Genomic DNA, 21,018 nt, shown 5'->3' with positions numbered 1-21,018 from the left:
AATTATCAATTCTCTCTGAAACTCAGATGTGGAAACTTTATAAACTTTAGAGAAGTTGATGGATTTATTTGTTTAAGCACTCACTCACCATTTCCCAAATATTTTTGAGTGCCTCTTATATAACATGCCAAGTTAATTACTTATCTTTACTAAAGACAGGATTTGAAAGTAGATTCAGCTATAAAGTACACTGTATGTATTAGAAGAATTAAAAGGAGATAATTCAAAGGAAGAAATAAAACTGACAACATTTAATGACACTGTCAAAGATGAAAAATAAGGAAGAGTGAAAAATAACTAGAAGATTTCTATGCTGGGAAACTTTAAGAACATGATAGAGGGAAGGGATTCAGATGGCAGAGTTGGATATACTGAGTTTGAGATCATAAAAAGACATTCAAATAGCAGCAGGAAATATAAGTATGAATGTAAGCAAGGTTTGTCATTTTAGTGCATATTATGTGCCAACATTTATTTGGGCTCTAACTGCATTTCTAATTAATCTATTTCATTTGTAAAATGATAACTCATGAAGACAAGCTAAACTGTATTTGTATGAAGCTGAATTTCCATATAAGTACTTTATAGACTTCCTTTATTCTTATTTTTATGAAGTGATATTTATAATGAAGAGATATTTATACATTATATATTTATATATATGTATGTAAAATATATAAATATCTCTTCTCCTTCTCAAAGATGTACATCTTAGTTTTAAGACACTTAACTCAAAAACTTCCTAAACTTGTTATTCATGTATTAATATTTCCAAATCTTAAAGTTTAAAATTCTTATGCTTTACTTTCATTGATGACCTCTTTTACATTTCAGATGATGACAGTATATGAGGCAGTATATGAGGATAAGTGGAAATTCACTAGTGTCAACCACAATAGTGTTTAAAAAACCTTTTAATTATAGAAATTTAAAAAATGTATGCCCAAGTAGACAGACGTACCCATCATCTTTTTTCAAAAATTATCAATGAATTCTTTTTTCAAGAATGTTTTGATTAGATATCCCTGTCAAAGAGAAAAGTCACGTGCTTTCCCATTATCTTTACGTCTGGTCACTTACTTGGATGTAGAGAGAGGTATGTACGTAATTTTCTTATTTTGACCCAATTTATGCACTCCAATTCATTTTTAAAAATTCAAAAGTGAGGTGGGAATCAAGAAACTTTGGTAGTAGCAGATGTAGCATTTTAAAAAGATATTATTTTTAAGAGATTTCTTGACACTATCTCAAATTCCCAACTATTAAATACAAACAGCATGAAAACAGTACACATAGGTGAAAGGAAAGAGTGGAACATTACAGAAAAATATATTAAAATAAACAGTAAATCAATTATTAAAGATTATCTAAGTGAGATTTTATCAAATAGGAAACTTTAGGTGATTATTTGACATTCATAAAATGAGAATACTCATTTTATGAATCTTTATTTTCTAGTTTAAACAGTTTGTGGTCCTGTTACATATGGACCTGTATTTTCTTTTTAAACAGGAAATGCTAGTGTTTAAAGTTCAGTTTTCTTCCTTTTCTCCCTTCTTTCCTTCTTCTCTTCCTTCCTTGAATCTGTAGATCTACTATCTGCAATTCAACTAAAACTTTCATTTGCAGAAGCTCCAAACTGTCAGTCAGTTGTTGAGGTTTTGTTTAGATCAGAATTAGTGTTTCAATAGTGTGTTACAAATTCAAATGGCAACTGTTTCCTATGTTACAACTTAAAAAGGTCACCTTTTCTTTAGGTAGATAAGAGCTCTTAAGCCTTAAATAAAAATATAATTAAGTTTCAGTCTTTGTCCATTCAACAGGAAAAATCACTTTAGTTCCCACATTTCAAATAATCTAAATCAACCTTGCTACTGGAAAATCTAAGGAACTAAAGATAGGTGTTAAAGGGTCCAATGTTTATTATTTTTTTGGTCTAGACACTGTTACAAGTTATTAAAGATTTACATCTAGTATATACTTTAGCTTTTCAAATAAGTCAGAAAAAAGCACTAGTTCTACCAGAAGATACTACTAATTCTGGCTTTTGTTTAAACTTAGGAAAGTATGAAGCAATTTTTTCAAAGGATTTTAAAAAATGAACACTGCTGGAACACTGCTGGAACAAAGCTGACGATTAGTTGGAAATTTGGAAAGTGAGTTCTTCCCTTTTTTTTTTCACTTGGTTTGAAGGGATGAACAATAGTATACAACCTGAGACAACTGATCTCATTATATTCATATTTTATGCATTCTAAATGTGAAGCCAGTTCTATAGGTCAAGAAATAGCTAGCAGATTATGACTATATTTAAATATAGCATTATTAAGTCCTCAATAAATATTTATTGAATGACTAAATACAAGATAAATAATAATAAATTACACAAAGCAATGTCTAATATTTCCTTGAATTAAAGTTTTCTATCTTATAGATACATCTACATCCTTTCCTAAAAATAATACCTAAAACTAATCATCCTAAACCAGGTAAATACGTACGGTGAAAATATGAGACTACTACATGCCATTCAGAGAGCCGATGACTTTTAATAACTTTGGAACTGCAGACATCATGGCATTTAGGAAAAAAACAATTTTCTGCCACAGCTTTATGACTTTTGGCAAGAGTCATAATTTTCTTATTTTGACCCAATTTATGCACTCCAATTCATATTCTTATCGAAATTCTTTGAGCCTCAGCTTCCTCATCTGTAAAATGAGGATGAAATTAATATCTTTCCTAAACAGAGCTGTAGTGAAGATTAAGATAAAATAAATGAGATGTCAAACAGAGCTTGTCACATACTAAGAGAATTGTATTATTTTTTACAAAAGTGCCATCAACTACATTTACTGAGAAGTATTAGCCAGGTCAAGTTAGAAATTATCTTGTACAACTCATGGATAGATTTATTTTTGAACAAGGCTTATTTTATTTATTCTTGGTCTTATAAATGTCACAAGAGATAGTGACATGAAATTGGCAAAGCCAAGATGTTACATTAGGGACTGAAGAATTTATTTCTGTAGTAGTGGAGGTAAGTGAAGATGATATGAATGTGAAGGAAAAAAGAGAATGAGCCATGGAAGTTTTGACTACCTCCATAGTGATGCTATAAAATAAATAATGCACTTTACTGACAGTCTCATCAAGAGGCTTCCATATGAAAAACTGAAACATGAGGACATTCCTTAAAATTCTAATTATTAAGGTGTATAGTCTAAAATTTTGTGAAACAATTATTTACCATTTTAAGATGAAATAGAAAACAATTACAAAAGGTTATTTTTGTCCAGATGATCATCACGAATATTAGATTCCCTAAGGAGTTGTTCATGGTATTGCTCTTTATAGCATCATAAATTAAACAAAACACCACCTATGGAGTCCACAGAGATGTGGCATTGTGTGGAATATGGAAACCTTATCACAAGTGACAAAAAGAGAAACATACCTCATGACAAATAAATAAAGCTCATGTGTCACAATGAAAGAAACAAACCCAGAGTAAGCCAGAGTTCATTTAAGAGCTAAGTGCTATGGAGCAAATGCCACAGCATTCACAGTCCCATCCCCCAAAAGCCAGTTCCACCTTCCAACCTGAGAGCCCTCCTGCACACATGCTGTCACAGAGAAAGTAATACCCTGATGGATGCTGTAGGCTGTGATTGGAGATGATGCCAATGGTAGACTTCTTATACACTCTCATGGGAAATGGAGAATTGCCTGGATGAAGTGGCAGAAAGAAATGGGTTATATATTTTTTTTACACTGGGATTCATAATCCTGGGAAATTAAGAAAAGACCTATGAAAAATGTGGTGATGAAATGATATCAATCTTCTCTTTGAAAAGTCATTGCTGATATTGCAAGTAATTCATTTGCCTTTCATTACTTTGCTTCTCTCTACAAATATATATATTTCAAGTAGAAATTAATTCTCTACAAAATTAGTTTTAAGAGAAAAAATCTGTAACAGCTGCAACTTGCAAAAGGAAAAATTAAAGAAGATGGCTGTAATGCTATGAAGTCAATATAATTCAACTTTGCGAGGCTATGGGTTTAGTTGTCCTATTATTTCAAGACTTTTTCTTAAATTTTAAAGTCAAAAAACGATATGCTGTCTGCGGTCTTTATATACTACCTGGTATTTTATATAGTGCCATCTTTTTGTTTTCTGCATAACATTATGAGATATTTCTGTGGTCAGAATTAAGCTGACAATACTGGCCTGCCCAAAGTAAATAGATGTAGAAATATGTTAGATCTCTAAAGTAACAAATTAAGATCTTAAAATTCATAGGCTATTAAAGTCCTTTTATTTATTATTCATATTTTGAGGTACATATACTCTTTCCTTTAGCTACTCAACAGTTCCCCTGCTACAGGAAGTAGACTCATGAGTATTCAAAGTTTGTTAATAAAATGTCAATGAACCTGGCTTATAAAAACAAAAAACCCATTTATGCTCCGGTTTAACAGTAAGAATAAGAAAAGAAACCCCTACAATGGCAAAGAATATAGATGTCAAATTTCATGTAAGATATTTTATTAAAAGAACATGAATTTCACGAGTGATAAGCTCTTCTAGATTATAAAAACCTTATAAAAATACAAGTATCAAGGAAACTATTTTCCTGAGTAACCTAATTAGTTTTTCTAAAAAGGAGTGAATCTTCTGTTTTACATAAAAATAGGGGTTTCATATTAACTTTACATTTAATAACCAGTTTTGGATGCTTTCCTGTGTCTATGGTTAGTGGGACAGAATTGTCACTAATGTAAATATAAATCTTCAGCTACCAGAGACAGACCTATGTAGGTCTGCAAACTGGAATCTTTATCTTTAGCCAATATGAGTTCGATAACAGATTACCTGGTTCAAAGGAATCTTAATGGAATTAAGGTGGTTGTACAACAATCAATTTTGCTATTTGGACTTTAACCATTTCAGTGTGATACAGCGACTGCCAGAAAAAAAGTTACTCAGAAACAGTGTAGTATAAAAATATAGAAATTTTGCCCTAAAACAGCTAACTTTCCCCTTTTGGTACCCTTATCCCTTACAGCCAAATGCAAAGTGCAAGGCAAAATAAATTAAGGCAAAAGGAAAATAAAGTAAGAAAAATGGTGAGGGCGAGCATGTTGTTGACCATGTAATAAAACACGTGCAAAGTATACCTCAGATACACTATAGGTAGATGAGCACGAGGGAAGCCGAGCCTGGTTTTGCAGTAGGGAAAAGAAAACACTGTTAAAGAGGAAATGATAGCATAATACGGGTCTCAAAAGTTAAGATGGCTCCATCACCAACATATTTGTCCGATAATAAAACAGCCTTACAAGGAGACACCTGAGTTTGAAATCTCAAGGTTTAAGCTTTTTGAGAACCTTGTGGTAAAAAAAAATATTCAGCTTATAAAAAAAATCCATGGTGGAGATGACTCCTTCTGATCAGAATCTGGTGTGATCTTGCTGAAAAGATGCTCATTTAAGGTTAACAGGAAAGCAGAATGCTGGTCACTTTTTCCAATGGTGCCACACTGATTGTCATTGGTTTAACACTAGCAAACTGAGTTGACGTTATTTATAGGATAATTCTACAGTACATCTTCCTATTATTCTGTAAAGAGGGCACTAAAGCAAGTTTTAATTTCTTGTTCCTACTATTTCATTCTTAGTATTTCTGAATCTCCATATATATGCCAATAGCAACATCAAAAAATATATAAAAACAAACACAAAACTCCTCTTCAGACCTATTTTTTTTTTTATCAGAATGTTCATTGATTTTTTTTTAAACAGCTATTTTATATTTAAACCCATGTTTAATGTTCATGACTTTGAATTGATAGTTTTCTGGCCTGTTCTTTCTTTCTAGGTTGTCACACTATTATGTTCAATTTCATGGTCTCTTCTATTACGTTGTCGCCATACCATGTGAGCTAAAATTTTTAAGTATACATTTTCCAGTCATAAAATTTTTCATGAAGTTCCAAAATACAAAGTTAGGGTGGGTAAATGAAGGTATAGGAGAAAATTGCACAGTGAATCAGAAATGCCCTTATTATTTGATTTGTTCTTTAACTGTATTTCCAGAATCCAGCACAGATGAATGTAGTAGGCACTCAATAAGTGTTTATTGAATGACTATGCAAATTCTTTTTCTTTAATCCTTAAAAAAAATACTGTAAAATAATATTAAGAAGGTTTTACGCTAACCATCACAAAGATCTATGATAAAATGTATGACTGCCACTTAATGGGTTACTTTGAGGTAGTTTTTAAAATATGGTGAATTCTATACATATTAAGAAATTATACTTTTCAAGTACATACACATCTAATTTCCTTTAGCAAATGTGCATACACATTTGATTTTCTTTAGCAAGATAGCAGTTCTAGGAAAACTTTGCTGGGCATATTTGTTCTGTTTCTATAACTATACTCATAAAACTGAAAAATTTTATCTTTTAGAAACAGTTTCAATCTTGTCTTTTTTAGCCCTCTCAGTTGTCCATTTTCTATTACTAGGGAAATTTACTTGTCAAGGATATCTTTTACTTGTACCTTATTTTTTTTTATTAAAGTGAGTTCTGAGAAGGGTAATTCTACAGTAAACATTAAACATCTCACAGGAAACCTCAGAATTATATTAACTTTAAGCAAATAATAACAAAGTGAAAAGTAGCAAAATTAGCCTGTTTCCCAAAGACATAATACTGAAATTGATTTACTGCCATCTTTATCATTATCGTAGTCTAATCATAAGACATCACCTACCAAGGTACTCAGAATATTACATAATTATTATAAATTAAATGCACATTATTGATGTGAGTAAATTCCAAAATATCAAAAAAAAAAAAAAAAAAAGGAAGACTTACAGGGCTCAAACAATGTTCTAAGTACAAAAGCCAAGAGACAGAAATTTGTCTAAAGAGATTAAGAGTATACAAACTGATACTTACTCATTTAAAAGCTACTGAATATTTATTTACCTATCTAATGACTAATCTTCCAGTTATTCTGCCCCCCTTCAATCAAAGTTGGCTGATTCAATCCAGGTATATTCCAGATTTTTAAGTGCTGTATATTAAAATATTATGTATTACTTGTTCCTGTGAGGGTGTCTTTCTATTTGTATAAAATGTCTTATAGAAGATGTAATTTTAGGTGAGGTCAAATAGGAAAGTCAGTAGAAATCAAAGCTGATCATGCTCTTTAGGGGAAATACCTTTATTGAGAGGTAATGAAGTAACAGAAAAATGTAATGTAAACAGCAAAAATACTTTAAAAAAACAATTTTTTTAAAGTTTAAGAGTAAGAATGGAATTTATCATTATACATTAAGGTCCCTCCCCACCAAAGACGATGAATGTATAACGTATACTTTAACCATATGTTAGTTTTATATTTGAAGGGTTTAATAGTAATTGCATAGTGAGTTTACTTTGTGTGTGTGTGTGTGTGATGAAAAAGAGAAAATAGCTAGGAAAAAAACAATGTAAAAAGGAAGAATAAAAATGTAAAGGTATAAGACTTCAGAGGATCAACTCTGTTAAACACATGCTTCCAAGCAAAATAATCTGAAAGTATTTCCAGAAAAACAGAAGCAGCTCTCCTTCCCTCAAGCTCTAAAATAAAAATAATTTCACACAGCCTCTACTAAAATCATTTCTTTGTCAATGTCATCTTGACACACTAACTAGTTATAGGAGTTCTTGGCAAATTTTTCCTGTAAATGGTCAGATAGTAAATATTTTAGGTTTTGTATGCCACATCGTCTTTGCTGCAACTATTTAGCTCTGCTGTTGTACAAAATCACCATAGACCATATGCAAATAAATGAGTGTGGCTGTGTTTCAATAAAACTTTATTTTTAGATACTGAAATTTGGATTTCTTCTAATTTTCACGTCATAAAATGATGTTCTTTTGATTTTCCTCCCATCATTAAAAAATGCAAAAATCATTCCTAGGTTGTGGGCCCACAAAAGAGAGAGAAGATTTGGCCTAAGGGCCGTAGTTTGCTGACCCCTGAGTAATAGCATTTATCTGATGAATATAAAGGTGCAAACAAAACAACAAAGAGAATTTGTCAAAAATATGAAGTGATTCAGAACTAAGGAATGAAAATACTGATCTTAAAAGATGTACAAAATCACAACCATCTAATTCATTATTTATAGTAGCCCTATTTTATACCAGTCTTTTCTGGCATTCAGGAAATTGTTAAACATTTAAAAATCATTATTCAAAAGACTTATTTTCTGACTTCAGATATTTTTCTTAAACTTATTAAAAATATATGTAGTCTTATTTTAAGGAGTAATTCCTCCCTTGATGTTTTCCACTTCAAATCATATCATCTTTTTATTTGTGTTAGCATAACAAGTACTTATTATTATATCCTATCTACTTCATCATCTTTCTTTTTAGTTCCCTTATTTGCCAATAAATAATCTGTCTTCATAAGTCATCTTCTCTTTCATTGTTTGTGAAAGCCTTTAAGAAATTAATATAATTGGTTATCTATCTATATATATTTGTAGCTGATCAGAAATTTACTATCACATTACATAAACTGAGTGAAAATACAAAATTTGTGGCTTTAAGTTATTTTTACTCCTCTTTTCTTTCTATTTATCAGTATTTCATGAGCATTTATCTACCTTTTCTCCTGAATATTTTAACATTCAAGCTCTCCAGGACCCCATTTTTAACTAATTAACTTCGATTTTGTAAACTTACCTTGATTTATATTATCTAAAGAAAGGACCATTTGCATTATCTTATCCTATGCTTTCTAGATTTCAACACTGTCTGCACTGTTCTTCAATCTTGTATGTTACTTTAAATATTCTTCCTACTAAACTCATACATTTGATTAAATGAAAATTAATGTTTTCCTTCATGTGGTTTTATTCTCGTCATTATTTGCAACATATTATCAGTCTAAGGATTTGTAGTAATTTTTGCAGTCATTAAATTGGGCAAACTGCTTAGGCACAGAATGATAAGTTTATTATTATTAAAATTACTAAAAAAACCTATCTGGGGTTCAGAATACTTCAGCTATGTACATGTACAGAAAAAGATGATATTCTTAACTTAGAATTCAAGAATCTAATTAATACATCTTACTTTTTGAAATAACAGAGTAATTGTAGAATAAAGAAGTATATAAATAAAATTTAATATTCTAAAACTACATTTTAACAGAGTTCTCTACTTTATATTGCTGATTATCTATAATAAATAATAATGCAGGGCTTTTTCCTCTCTACAAAATTATATATTGTATAGACAATACCAATTGAAGTATAAATGATTTAATTAAATCCTTATCCCAAACTTCTGAATGATGCCTCACTTTCCACAACTATTAAATAAAATATTTCAGTGGCAACATGGTTCTGACTTTTTCATCTTATTGAAATATTTAACAATGTTTCAATGAATTAAAAAGCATCCACAGATTTGTTCTTGTGTGTGACACCTATAATAAATTTTCAGAAAATTGAATGGTTACTTTATGCCAATTTATCTTATTTTAGAAACAAAATCTGTGTAAATAGCCTATGGTACTGAGAATAACTTTATTCTGCTTCTAGGCAACATTTTTAAATATACAAGGTGTATTTTAAGGCATTCTGGGGTAACGGGAATTAAAGGGAAAGGAGAGAAACGAGCATCCAGTTAAACATTTGATTTGCATCTTTTAGCTAACTCTTTGGAGAAGATACTAATTGTGTTTTGATAGTTTTTTTTCCCTATACTTTTCTAGTTAACAGGAATCTAGTTAACAGTCAATTATTTTAGAGAAAAGGTAATCAGAACAAAGTGTGACCCTGTGAAATGAAACACAAGATGAAGATACTGAGATTAGTCATTATGTACTGTATAATGCAGTATAGCTATTAAAAGAAAAAGAAATTGAAGAGTGGCATGAGATAAACTAATTTACAAAGCACAGAATTTTTAAGTTAGCCTGAATCTAACACTAACTCCCTACCATATTAACCTGAGCAAGTCAACTTTCTAGTCTTGGTTTGACTGAAAGAAAAATAATATCAATTCTCATGATTGGTAAGGGAAGAGCATGACACTAAATACATACATTAATGTTATCAGAATCTTTTTAGTGGTTTCTAGAATAATATCTAGGTATGTTTAGACTGACAATTATAAAATTCACGCTAACCATTTTCTTAAAAAAACAGTGGAACAGCTTCTGAGGGTAATCATGGATGATCTTTTAAATTCTATAAGAATATACATAGAAAAGAAGGACTGGCTCAAAAGAAAGTAGAAAAATGAGGCACTTGTTATACTTTCCTTCTCTGTTTAGCTATTAGAATTTAATGACTGATATTAATAAAAACAACTTTAGACTTTAGTAATCAGAAATTTAATATAGAGATACACATAACTATGGTATATAATTAAAAACAAGGTGAGAAACCAGAGAATTATCACGCACTATTGTTTTTTTTATTCTACCCTTTATAATAAAACGATTATTGCAATATGGACTACATGTATGGCAATAATTTTGGGAGAAGTAAATCAGGGCTAGGATTCATTGAACTTTTTAAAAAGCTTCAGGAATGGGAGGTGAGGGCTAAACAGAGACAGAGATTATTTGCTACAATAATTTAAATTTTCTTCTGCCATATTTATACCATATATGATTTTAAAGATTGACTTCCACTTATCTTGAAAAGATATATGCAGTAGAAGGACCAAGTATTCTAAGTCTAAACTATTGGTCACAAAAATACTATTTTTGCCTATATGATCATACAATGTATGTACAATATTGACTGGCTATAATTGTTCTCCTTCAAAGTGTTCTATTGGCTATATTAATCTTTATCTCAAGTATTTGTAAGATGTTACATGATAGTGTTTCTGAAAATGCTTACTTCCTTATTTTTTAAACAAAAAAATGCTATCTTATAATTAATCCAAAAGACTCTGAGTCAAGAGAAGTCTATTAATTCAGAGAAAAATGTGTTTATTTGCCAGAATACCTATACTGACACTCATTTTCCTTGATAACTGAAACTGAATCATGAAAGCTCTATCACCTGGATTCGGCCCATAATTTATAATCCTGCTGACAACAAGGGGCAGAAGACACAGTCAATGGAAAGGCTCCAAATGAAGTCTCATGAAATGATCCTCAATCATACAGTTGTATAAGAAACACAGATTTTGAAAAGGAAGTTTTTATTTTGTAACGGAGCCAGAATGTTATTAAAACACCACAATGTTAGTATAGATTAAAGGTTCTCTACCCTGCTAATTTAATCCTAATTTCATAAATGTGAGCATGAAGCTACAGCTAGAAAAGAAAAAGGGAGAAAAGAGACAAAGTAAAAAAAGATGGAGATGAGAGGACAAACCAATTAGATTTGGAATTACCAGTCAGCACAGCTTTAGGGGGAAAAGAATCACCGAGTGAAATCGTACATTTACTCTGAGAGAGTATCCTTTCACATTGCCTTCTAGGTGATCTCTGAGCTCCTCCAGCTTTCGATGGAGCTACATGTAAACATCAGAAAATGAATTGAAAAAGCAACTTGTTCTCTTTTCAGTTTTCCTTTTTCCTTTTAAAAATAATATCATAGCATTATACATTTCTCACTGCCTTTGGCAAACATTTCAACACATCAAAGATCTTTGTATAACACAAAAATACATGTTCAATAAAACCGTGACTAGGAAGCCAACATTTTAATTATTGCATCTTGTCTTCCCAAAGTGTTAGAGAAAACAGATACTATAAGTATACTTATAATCCCCTAGAGAGTCACTTAAAATTTTTCTATTTGGGAGAAATATGAAATGAATATATTTAAAAATTATGAAATTTGCCTTCCTTTCCCAAATACATTTTTTGATTTAAGGCTGCATTCATATTAAACTGATTGAACCCTAAAATGTATCTTTTGTTCTTATACATAATGTGTGTATACACATACTTATACTGTGTATACACTTAAAAACAATGTATAATTATAACCCGAAGTTCTATATACCCAAAGGCTGAACTTAAGATATAATTAAACACACGCACACTTGCACACACAATCTCTTTTAGAGCAGACGGTGCTTCATTTGTGGATTCCATTTGATCTTTATTTCATTATCAGTAATTTCCAAAAAGTTAGGTCGCTCTGTACTTTTTTACTTGAATCTGAGTCATAATCCACAATCTAAACAATAATGGTTTTAACTTTCCTTAAAGACAAAGGTAAAATATGATACCTCACAAGTAGACAGTGAGGAATGCTAGTGATATGTCATCAGGATACATAAACTCATATTTTTCTCACTGAATAATTTAACTTGCCTCATTTTTTTGAAACAGGCGTAAAATCAACACTTCCCATTCCCTCTGATTATCCTTAGTGAAATAACATTAAAAAAAAAACGCTACCCAGTATATAGCAGTTTTAGAGAACAGGTAGGATGGTTGTCTGGAATAAAGGACACAAACATACAGACACACCTTCATCCATGTGCACTCATGTGCGTGCACACACGCAAACAACAAAAAATAAAATTAAGAAGGCAGAAGAGGCAAGGAGAGAAAAGAGTACAGAAATTAGTGCTTCATAAATTGTTAAATGGAAATAAATTGGAAGTGTATAAAATTTTGAAATGATTTAATATTAGGCCTTTATTGAATTTTAGGACATCCCAGTGCAGTGAATTATCTGTCATGTTGATAAAAATAACATTTACTCTTGTAACAAATGGGATTGAGATATAAGAACTGATTAATTTGGGGGAAGATTCCTCTATATGTTTTAAAAATTCAAATTTTCTAACTTGCATTTATGGTGGCAGCATTAAAAGTTATCAATGTCTATGTTTGCTTTTCTTAAGAGTGATAATTTGTTTACCTTTTCATTGTGATTAAATGTTAGAGTATTGAGTGCCCATGGTATATTGACCCAAGATATTTAACAACTAGCAAATGGGACCATCAGATCAGAGATCTTTAAGTCATATATTAACAGATCAAATTCATAAATGGGCAAACATTTAGATATATATTGGTTTCTGCTGATTGTTATATCAATTTTTTTAACTTAAAAAATAAAACAAAGGGTATTATAACTGCTTAAATACTGTTAGCTATACGTGAGCCCTTTATACCAGCATCACGTAAAATTTTTTTTCTAATTAAGATTTTATAGATATAAAATACATGTTATTAACTGATAATATTTTTTTTCTGGAACGAACTACAAATGGTAATGACACTAAAATAACATTTAATTACTTTTTACAAAAAAAGGTAAAAAGGGGAGCTAATATTCTGAAAATAAATATCAGTTCTCAGTTTAACAGGAACTTAACACATAGTGACATCAGTCAGAGGAACGGTTTACTCTAGAACCCCAAATTATAGGCACCTATAATGAGGCAGTTGCCCTTTTCTTGTTTGTGGTGCCATTCAAAGCTAGTTACTTGGCAGCTTGCCTTCAGCTGGTTGCTCTATGTGTAGCTGAAACAAACAAAAAAATATGACCCAACAGCCAATAAAAATATTAAAATAAAAAAAAATGGGATGGTGAAAAATGGAAAAAGCCCCCTTCCTCCCACCACCCTCCAAAAAGGAAGAAGTGTAGGCTATAGACAAAATCTTGCCAAAAAATGTTAGAAACATATTTACTTTGAGGGATCCAACTCTACTAGCAACTCCTTTGCTTTCATCCGGCCGTCTAATTTGCTACAATGAGGGAAGATGGGTAAAAAAGACAGAATAAAGAAAAAGTGAACTTAAAAAATTCTCTATGCATTAATAAGTAATACATGCAAAAACATCAATTGACTCTTGAGGTACCTCTTATGAGGTCAAGGAGTTAACTAACCCCGATGTCATACGACATGCTCTGCAAATAGGCTGGTCACTAGAATTCAATCTTTGTTATGGCACTATTCCTGAGATGAGGAAATGGGCACTTACTTTCAGTTATCTTGGGGATTTCTGATGAAGCAGTATTTGGAGTAATGTTACATTTGCATTTGTCTTATGAAAAACAAAGAATTACAAATATACCTACATATAGAACTTTGGCTCTTTCAGTGTCTTAGTGTCTATTCCAATGTAGTATCAGAAAACATCAATGGTATGACTAGAAACATAAATGTTCCCCAAGTGGTAAGATCAGTCCTGACGAGCATCATTCTGGATAGGTGACAAAGTGAAGCTCCTCTGCTTGTTGACCCAAGCATTGAGGTTGTTCAGCTGTCACTGAGATTCCCAATTAAACAATTGTGCTGCCCAACCAGAAAATTTTAATGCCAGACCAATGTTAGATACAGTCAGTTCCTCAAAGTTTTCTGTATTTTGGTTGAATTTTCATCTTAAGACAGGAGAAAATAAAAGTAAAATTGCTATTTAAAAAACTTGTTTCGTATCATAATATGAATGAGAAAAGGAAGGTTCTTAACACAGAGTGTTATATTAGATAAAGTATAAACTAGAAATCTCTTTGCTTTTTAACAGAGCTGTAACAACAACTAATATTTTGTTTAAAGAGGAAGACCAAAAAAATAAGAGGTGGGAGAAGGGAAGGAATCTTCAAACCAAGTGGATTCCTACATGTGCAGAATGATGGTCTCCATTCAGACCAGCATAAGTCAAGTTAGCTGTGATGCTCCTGTATGTTGGAGACAGAAGAGAAGAATAATGTGATGCCAAGTTCTGAGTGTTAAAGTCCTCAGGAAAAATAAAAAACTTGACCATGCTACAAAACTGTATTTCCTGGAGGTGCACTGTAGATTGTGTGTCTTGTCTTACTCCTTTTAGAGACATTTCTGATAGTATATGAAGATTATTTAGGAATAGTGAAAAAAACTGAATTTTCACTTTGAAAAAAAGCATCTTGGTGCATAGGAATTGTGTCAACTTCTGGTTTTACTTGATATAAATAGTTTTTACTAATTCTTCAGCGTTAACTAGATGTTATGACCAAAATATAATTACCACTTCTTATTCTTCTCAGTCAAACAGAATTCTCAAATATAGAAACAATGGATACTAATTAGAATGGCTATTCTCTTAAAGAAAGTGTGTCTGGATAGACAGTGAGTTCCTAGTATCTAGTTATTCTCTTGTGCTATATTCTTTGATCTCAGAGAACATCTTCATATTAAAATCTGTTTCCCATTTTAAGTGAAAACTCACAATATCTTGATTACAAAGATAAATTACATAGTTTCCTATAAAAATTATAGAGTCTAATGCCTAATGCTGCTTTCTGAAAACTTTCAGTAACTATGAAGACTTTCAGAACTGTTATATAGCAACAAGTGAATACCATTTTCTACACTGTCTTTTATTTCTAGAAGACTCAAATTTACGTCAAGTTAAGCAACATGTGCAATCTTCTTCAAGGTTATGATGTTAATGACAAATCTAGGAACAACATCCACAGTCTCTGATTTTTAGTTTAAAGCTGTATTCCCTTAATAGGCCTGGAAATAAATGGGTTGGACAAAAATTGATGCTTATAAGATGACATATATGTATATGTCATCTCTCTCTTCATGTATGAAAGAAATTTTATGTTACTGTATTTATTTATGGAAGAAACTTTTCCTAGACCATTTCACTTCCAAATGCAACCACAAGTACAAAAACTTAATGAATGAATTTTAAGAAAAGATAGTCACCACTGAATGTTAAACAAGAAAAATAGACTATAATTCTAATTTAAAGAAAGATTTTTAGAGCCGACATCTAATTTGTCAATGCTTGACATCAATTTTCTGTATATAAATCTGGCTTTGTAAATTAAAAACTATCATAAGAAGAAGACTTTAGAAAACCAATGTGATTATCAAAGCTAGAAGTGTTTGTAATTCAAATGTCGTGTGATTTTTTCATGGCTCCTGAAAGATAATAATACCTACTATTGAAAATCTTAAGAAAATTTGAAAAACATTTGTCTCATAAACTAAAATTTGAGAAGTAGAAAAAAGTCAGATCAAAATATTTAAAAATATAATGCTCTCATTTACTCTAGTCAACCCTCAATCATCAATTATGATGAAGTATAATAAATAGAAATTCATAGCTAATCCAAATGCCTGTTATTTTTCTTCGATAAGAATTTAAAAAACACCATGACATATCAGCATTTGAATAAGATGAATTAATTTACTCTTCATAATTATAACAGCCTCACATTGTTAGCTAATTTTATACATTGTTTTCTGTGATGCTAAACATTTTGTTTCAGTAACTAAGATGTTAAACTGCAAATGTTTACATTATAAATAGGATCATTACAATATAAATGAAGTTTGAGAATTAGATGTAAAGAATTGTAGGGATTTAGTTTATTTAAATATATTAAAAATTAAAATGTTATTTGCAAAACAAAAAACATTGCTAATAATTTTTCTACCCTGAAGAAATCCTCTTAAAAATATTTCACGGAGATTGTAAAGGATATAAAGCAGAGGATCAAAACCATTTTAATTTTCTATTGAGCCTCTCTGTGAGAATATTTAACAAACAAAATATTCTTTAAAAATAGTCTGAAAATATTGCACTGTATTATTTCTTTTGCAACATTCTTGGAATCTTTTTTCAGAGATTAATTACTGGGGAATCTATCCTTAGGGATTAATTACCAGGATCCAACCCATAAGGCAGTGAAATCACTCTTCTATTTGTGTTTGCCTTTTTAATAAGAGTTTGGATTCTAGAAATATCATGCAAAGGACATTGCCTGGAAGCTAATACAATATAGATTGTTGATTCTCTTTGATTGAGCCCAATTTTCCAAAACTAAGTTTACTAAAATAATTTCCATTGCTAACATGGTAAAAAATTATCCCATCCCACCTTCACCTCTCATCAATAAGTAGTTATGCTATATTTTTATTAATTCAAACATATAGATTTTGAGTAGAAAGCCAACATTAATTTTTTAAAATATGAAATTTCCAAGAAATTTTAAGCTTGTAGAAGCCATGTTAAAATAAGTGCCTATATCACTGGGTGTATGCATTCACACTTCTCTTTGGTTACAAGACCTTTGGTGAAAATTTATGAGTAAAGGTTGTATATTTTGTGTATTTGTTTTATTGATGAGAGAACTCAAGTCTAGAGAGGTTCATTGGTTTTCTGGAGACCTATCAATAAAAAAAATACAGCTGGTATTAAATTCTCTGACTCTTAGTTCTTTTCATTAAATTTAGGCTCTCATCTATGGATGAGCTAATGTAGGTCTCCTCCTCCCTCTCCTCTTTTTCCCATGACATATTCTCTATTTATTTATAATAAAATTATGTAGATCAAACAAACATTCCTATTTGTTTGCCCCAAGGGCTGAATTGTTTCATTTTTAGAATTATCTAATTTACGTTCAGAATTACCCTGACAAACGTATTTAACTCTATTTTATTATGCCACTTTTTTTTTTTTAAAGTATGGGCGTCAGTGACGGGTAATAAAGCTTTTTTTCCTTAGAAACTGTTTATCTTCCAATCAATATCACTCAGTGTATACTAATATAGCTATACATTGTTTCTGGTAGTTATGATTTAGAGAAAGACATTTTTTAAAAAAGTTTTACTTGAGACCTCACAATTTAAACAAACTCCTGTAAATAAAAAAAAAATACTCTTTAAGAACTGGTTATTTTAATTCACTACATTTCAGTCCTTTCGATAAAACTGATGTTTCACTGTGAAATAGTTCTATTCCAGTTGTTATTTATTATGGCACAGTAAAACAAAATATTTGACATAAAATGCACTAAAAATATTCATTGAATAAATTTCTGAATTAATGTGCATTTTGTCTTCAACGAAAATAGAATGAGTAGAGACAGCAGATATTCCTGAAGTTTTGGGTGAGAAAATACATGACTGATTTTAGAATATGTATCATTTTAAAATATAAAGATGCAGAGAATAGTTTAGTTTGGGATATGCTCTTTATTAAAGTCATGAATAAGACATGGCCAGTTAATTATATAGATTTAAATTATGGCTCTACCTAATAAATAATGCTGCTGAAATAATGATGACACACATTATTTTTTTTTAGCTGTTTTTGCACAAAACATGCCCCAAACCATTAAAAAGAAGTTTATAGGAATCAAAGCTATGAAGTAAATTGAAAGCTAGTAGTCTTAATTTCACTATTTCTTACATTTCTACAGTTCACACTTCCCTATCTTCCTGTAACTTGAACAAACTCTTGTGGATACCAAGAGAAATAATTATTTCATTGAACACAGACAATTTGATCTAAATGAGAAAGATGTTAGAATGTTTTCAGTTGATAATCTCTAACTTTATGTAGTAACGTAATGCAAAGGCTGAATAAATAAATGTAAATCATTTTATATTAATTGGATATTAATATCAGAGAGAAGGGCTAGAATGAGAATATTTATTTAGTCAATGTAGAAATTTCTTTCAAAGAAGCAGATTTATAGACCTACAAGGGATGTTAAGAGGCTACTTAATTTAATACCATAATGTTACAGATATAGAAACTGAGGTCTATTAGTTCTCAAAATGTTATAAAGTGGCAGACTAGGGCTGATCCTCAATATTTAGCACCTCACATTGCAATACTTTTATATACTCAACGTTGTTAAGTTTTCAAACAACTTTGGATCCATAATTTTTAAATGTCTGCCAGTAAATAAGTCAAAATCAAATGCTAAAAATGGCTTCTTCTAGAATATTAATAAAATGAATTCATCAAGATGCAAAAATGATCTCTTTCTGGTATCCACATAATTACAGGAATCGAAGTGCTGCATATGCTTTCAACAAAGGTAGAATTAATACAAGTTGCTAAGTTTAATTAAGGGAAGACTCTAAAACATTCAGCTTCCAGAAGATTATCACAGCATTGTTTTTAAAACAGAAATAGGAAACATGTAAATATCCAAAAATAGGGGCTGGTGAAAAACTATGCTACCTTCACAAATCAGAACAACAAACAATAATCAATAATAATGTTGTAGTAGATTATTTAAAACCATGTAAAGACATTCATATTACTAAATAAAACAGGTTATTATATAATTTAATAAATGATAGCTAACATTTAGTGAATACTTCTTATATTTCAAACAAATGATAAGTAATTTACATAAATTTTAAAATTTAAACCTTAAAACAACCCTATGATGCAAGTAGTATTATTATTTATCATTTTACAGATGAGATAATTAAGGTTATAGAGGGGAAGTAACTTTCTGAAGGCCACACACATAGTAGTGATAAAGCTGAGATGTACCACCAGGCCTGTCAGACGCTGGAACCTTATCTTTTATTTACTGCCTTCTCATTATTATCCATTTATATAAAATATCTATTATTTTTTTCTGAATGCACAGAAAAAAATAATAGAATGACACAGCAAAATTTTAACTGTCATTATTAAGAGTAGTCTTACAGGAACTCTGTTTTTCCTTCTATATGAATTTTCTAAATTTTCTAAAATGAGTAGATATATTACTTTTTTTTTTTTTTTAAATAAGAGAAGAACCTTGCCACTTATACATGTCTAAGCTACAAAATTGTTAACTCTAAAGCTACTGCTTTCTGGTTAGCTCTATCTTCTTAGGCTAACTAATCAAATGTCATTTGCAAGTTTAGATTTCAGATACATTTCACAGTTAAGTTATATTGAGCTTCAGTGATGAATATAATTGTGTGAACATTAAATAGTTAGAAAAGAACGGGAGGAATTCCATTTTCAATTATCATTATATATAAAGGCATAGAGGAACACTGAGATGAACAAAGAAACAGAAATCAATGTAAAATCTTGTATATTTAGCAGAATGTCATAGAACAAGCATTTAAAATGATATGTAAACTCAAAATTTATAGCTAATATATATTATTATCTAACTTCAGTTTTATCAAAATATTAAATACTTCACCAACTGGGTAGTGCCTTTCTCATTATAAAAGTAATGAGACCCCTCCTTTAATTGAAGTCTTAAATATCTGTTTTGCTATTAAACTACAATTATCAAAATAAACATGTTATAAAGGAAGAGAAACTGGACAATAATAAACAAGAGTGGAAATCAGTTACTCAAAAGTATACAGGAGGCAGACATTTAATGCAAATGAGTAAAAGAGCCTGGAGGATATAAAGAATGCCAGCTGAGTATCGCTATATGTCAGTGCTGGTCCAGTAATGTCAATCTGATTATTTTCAGGAAAAGTTGACAATTTGTATTTTTATTTTAAAAGTGCACCAATTTTAAGTGTTCTAAACAGATTAAAAAAAAAATCATCCCCAATTATATCCCTAAATTTTTTCCCCCCAAAACTAGGTTATGACTGAAAAGAGGACTCTCTGTGTATCTTATTAGTAGACAGGATATCCTGGGGGAACATTAGTTGCTATCCAATTGCAGAAGTAGTATCACGTTGGAAATGAATAGACTTAGCTGGGAATTACAATTTCTGGTCTTGTATCTTCCAAAGACTTCATGAAGTCTTCTCTCATTTTAAATCAGGAAAAGAAACTCTGTTTCCTGCCCTAGAATTAATCTAGATCACAGAGTAAGGGTGAATAATTTATAATGCTGAAACATGGTGCTGGTGGTCATTTACATAAAGAATAAGATCTCTGGACTCAGAAGACCATTATAAACTTGTATCAATGGAAAACAAATAATAAGATTCAAAAATAATTTTGACCCAGGATATTTTCAAGGAACATAAGCCAATCTGCTCATTTTGGTTATACTAGTGGTTCTTAAGTGTGGTCCACAGTCCCATGAAGTCCCCGAGACCCTTTCAGGAGTCCACAGGGCCAAATTATTTTAATAACAGTACTAAGACATTATTTGCCTCTTTCACTATGTTGTCATTTTCAATGATGGTATAAAAGCAATGGTGAGTTGGCACCTTAGTGCAAATCAAGGTGGTAGATCCAAATAGTATGCATTATAGTATGTTCATTGTATTACTCACTACCATTTACTAACAA

The 21,018-nt window shown here is 30.7% G+C and overlaps 1 protein-coding gene across 9 annotated transcripts in view; it reads right to left on the bottom strand.

Moving 5' to 3' along the window:
* The window catches only part of GPHN (gephyrin), a 390,537-nt gene that overhangs the window by 145,132 nt on the left and 224,387 nt on the right, over positions 1 to 21,018 (bottom strand). For 4 of the 9 annotated variants that reach the window (XM_039875259.1, XM_039875253.1, XM_039875254.1 and 1 more), the window contains one exon: positions 13,699 to 13,755. The exons of 4 other annotated variants lie outside the window; for them this stretch is intronic. In XM_039875259.1, coding sequence (XP_039731193.1) covers positions 13,699 to 13,755 — 57 coding nt within the window. Of the gene's footprint in view, positions 1 to 11,483; positions 11,556 to 13,698; positions 13,756 to 21,018 lie in introns of all 9 variants that reach the window. One more of the 9 variants, XM_039875262.1, reaches the window with a different exon arrangement.

Source organism: Pteropus medius, unplaced genomic scaffold (assembly GCF_902729225.1).
Source record: "Pteropus medius unplaced genomic scaffold, Ma_sr-lr_union100, whole genome shotgun sequence".
Lineage (NCBI taxonomy): Eukaryota > Metazoa > Chordata > Mammalia > Chiroptera > Pteropodidae > Pteropus > Pteropus medius.
The sequence above is the reverse complement of the archived record's forward strand: the minus strand, read 5'-3'. Positions and strand labels throughout refer to the sequence as shown.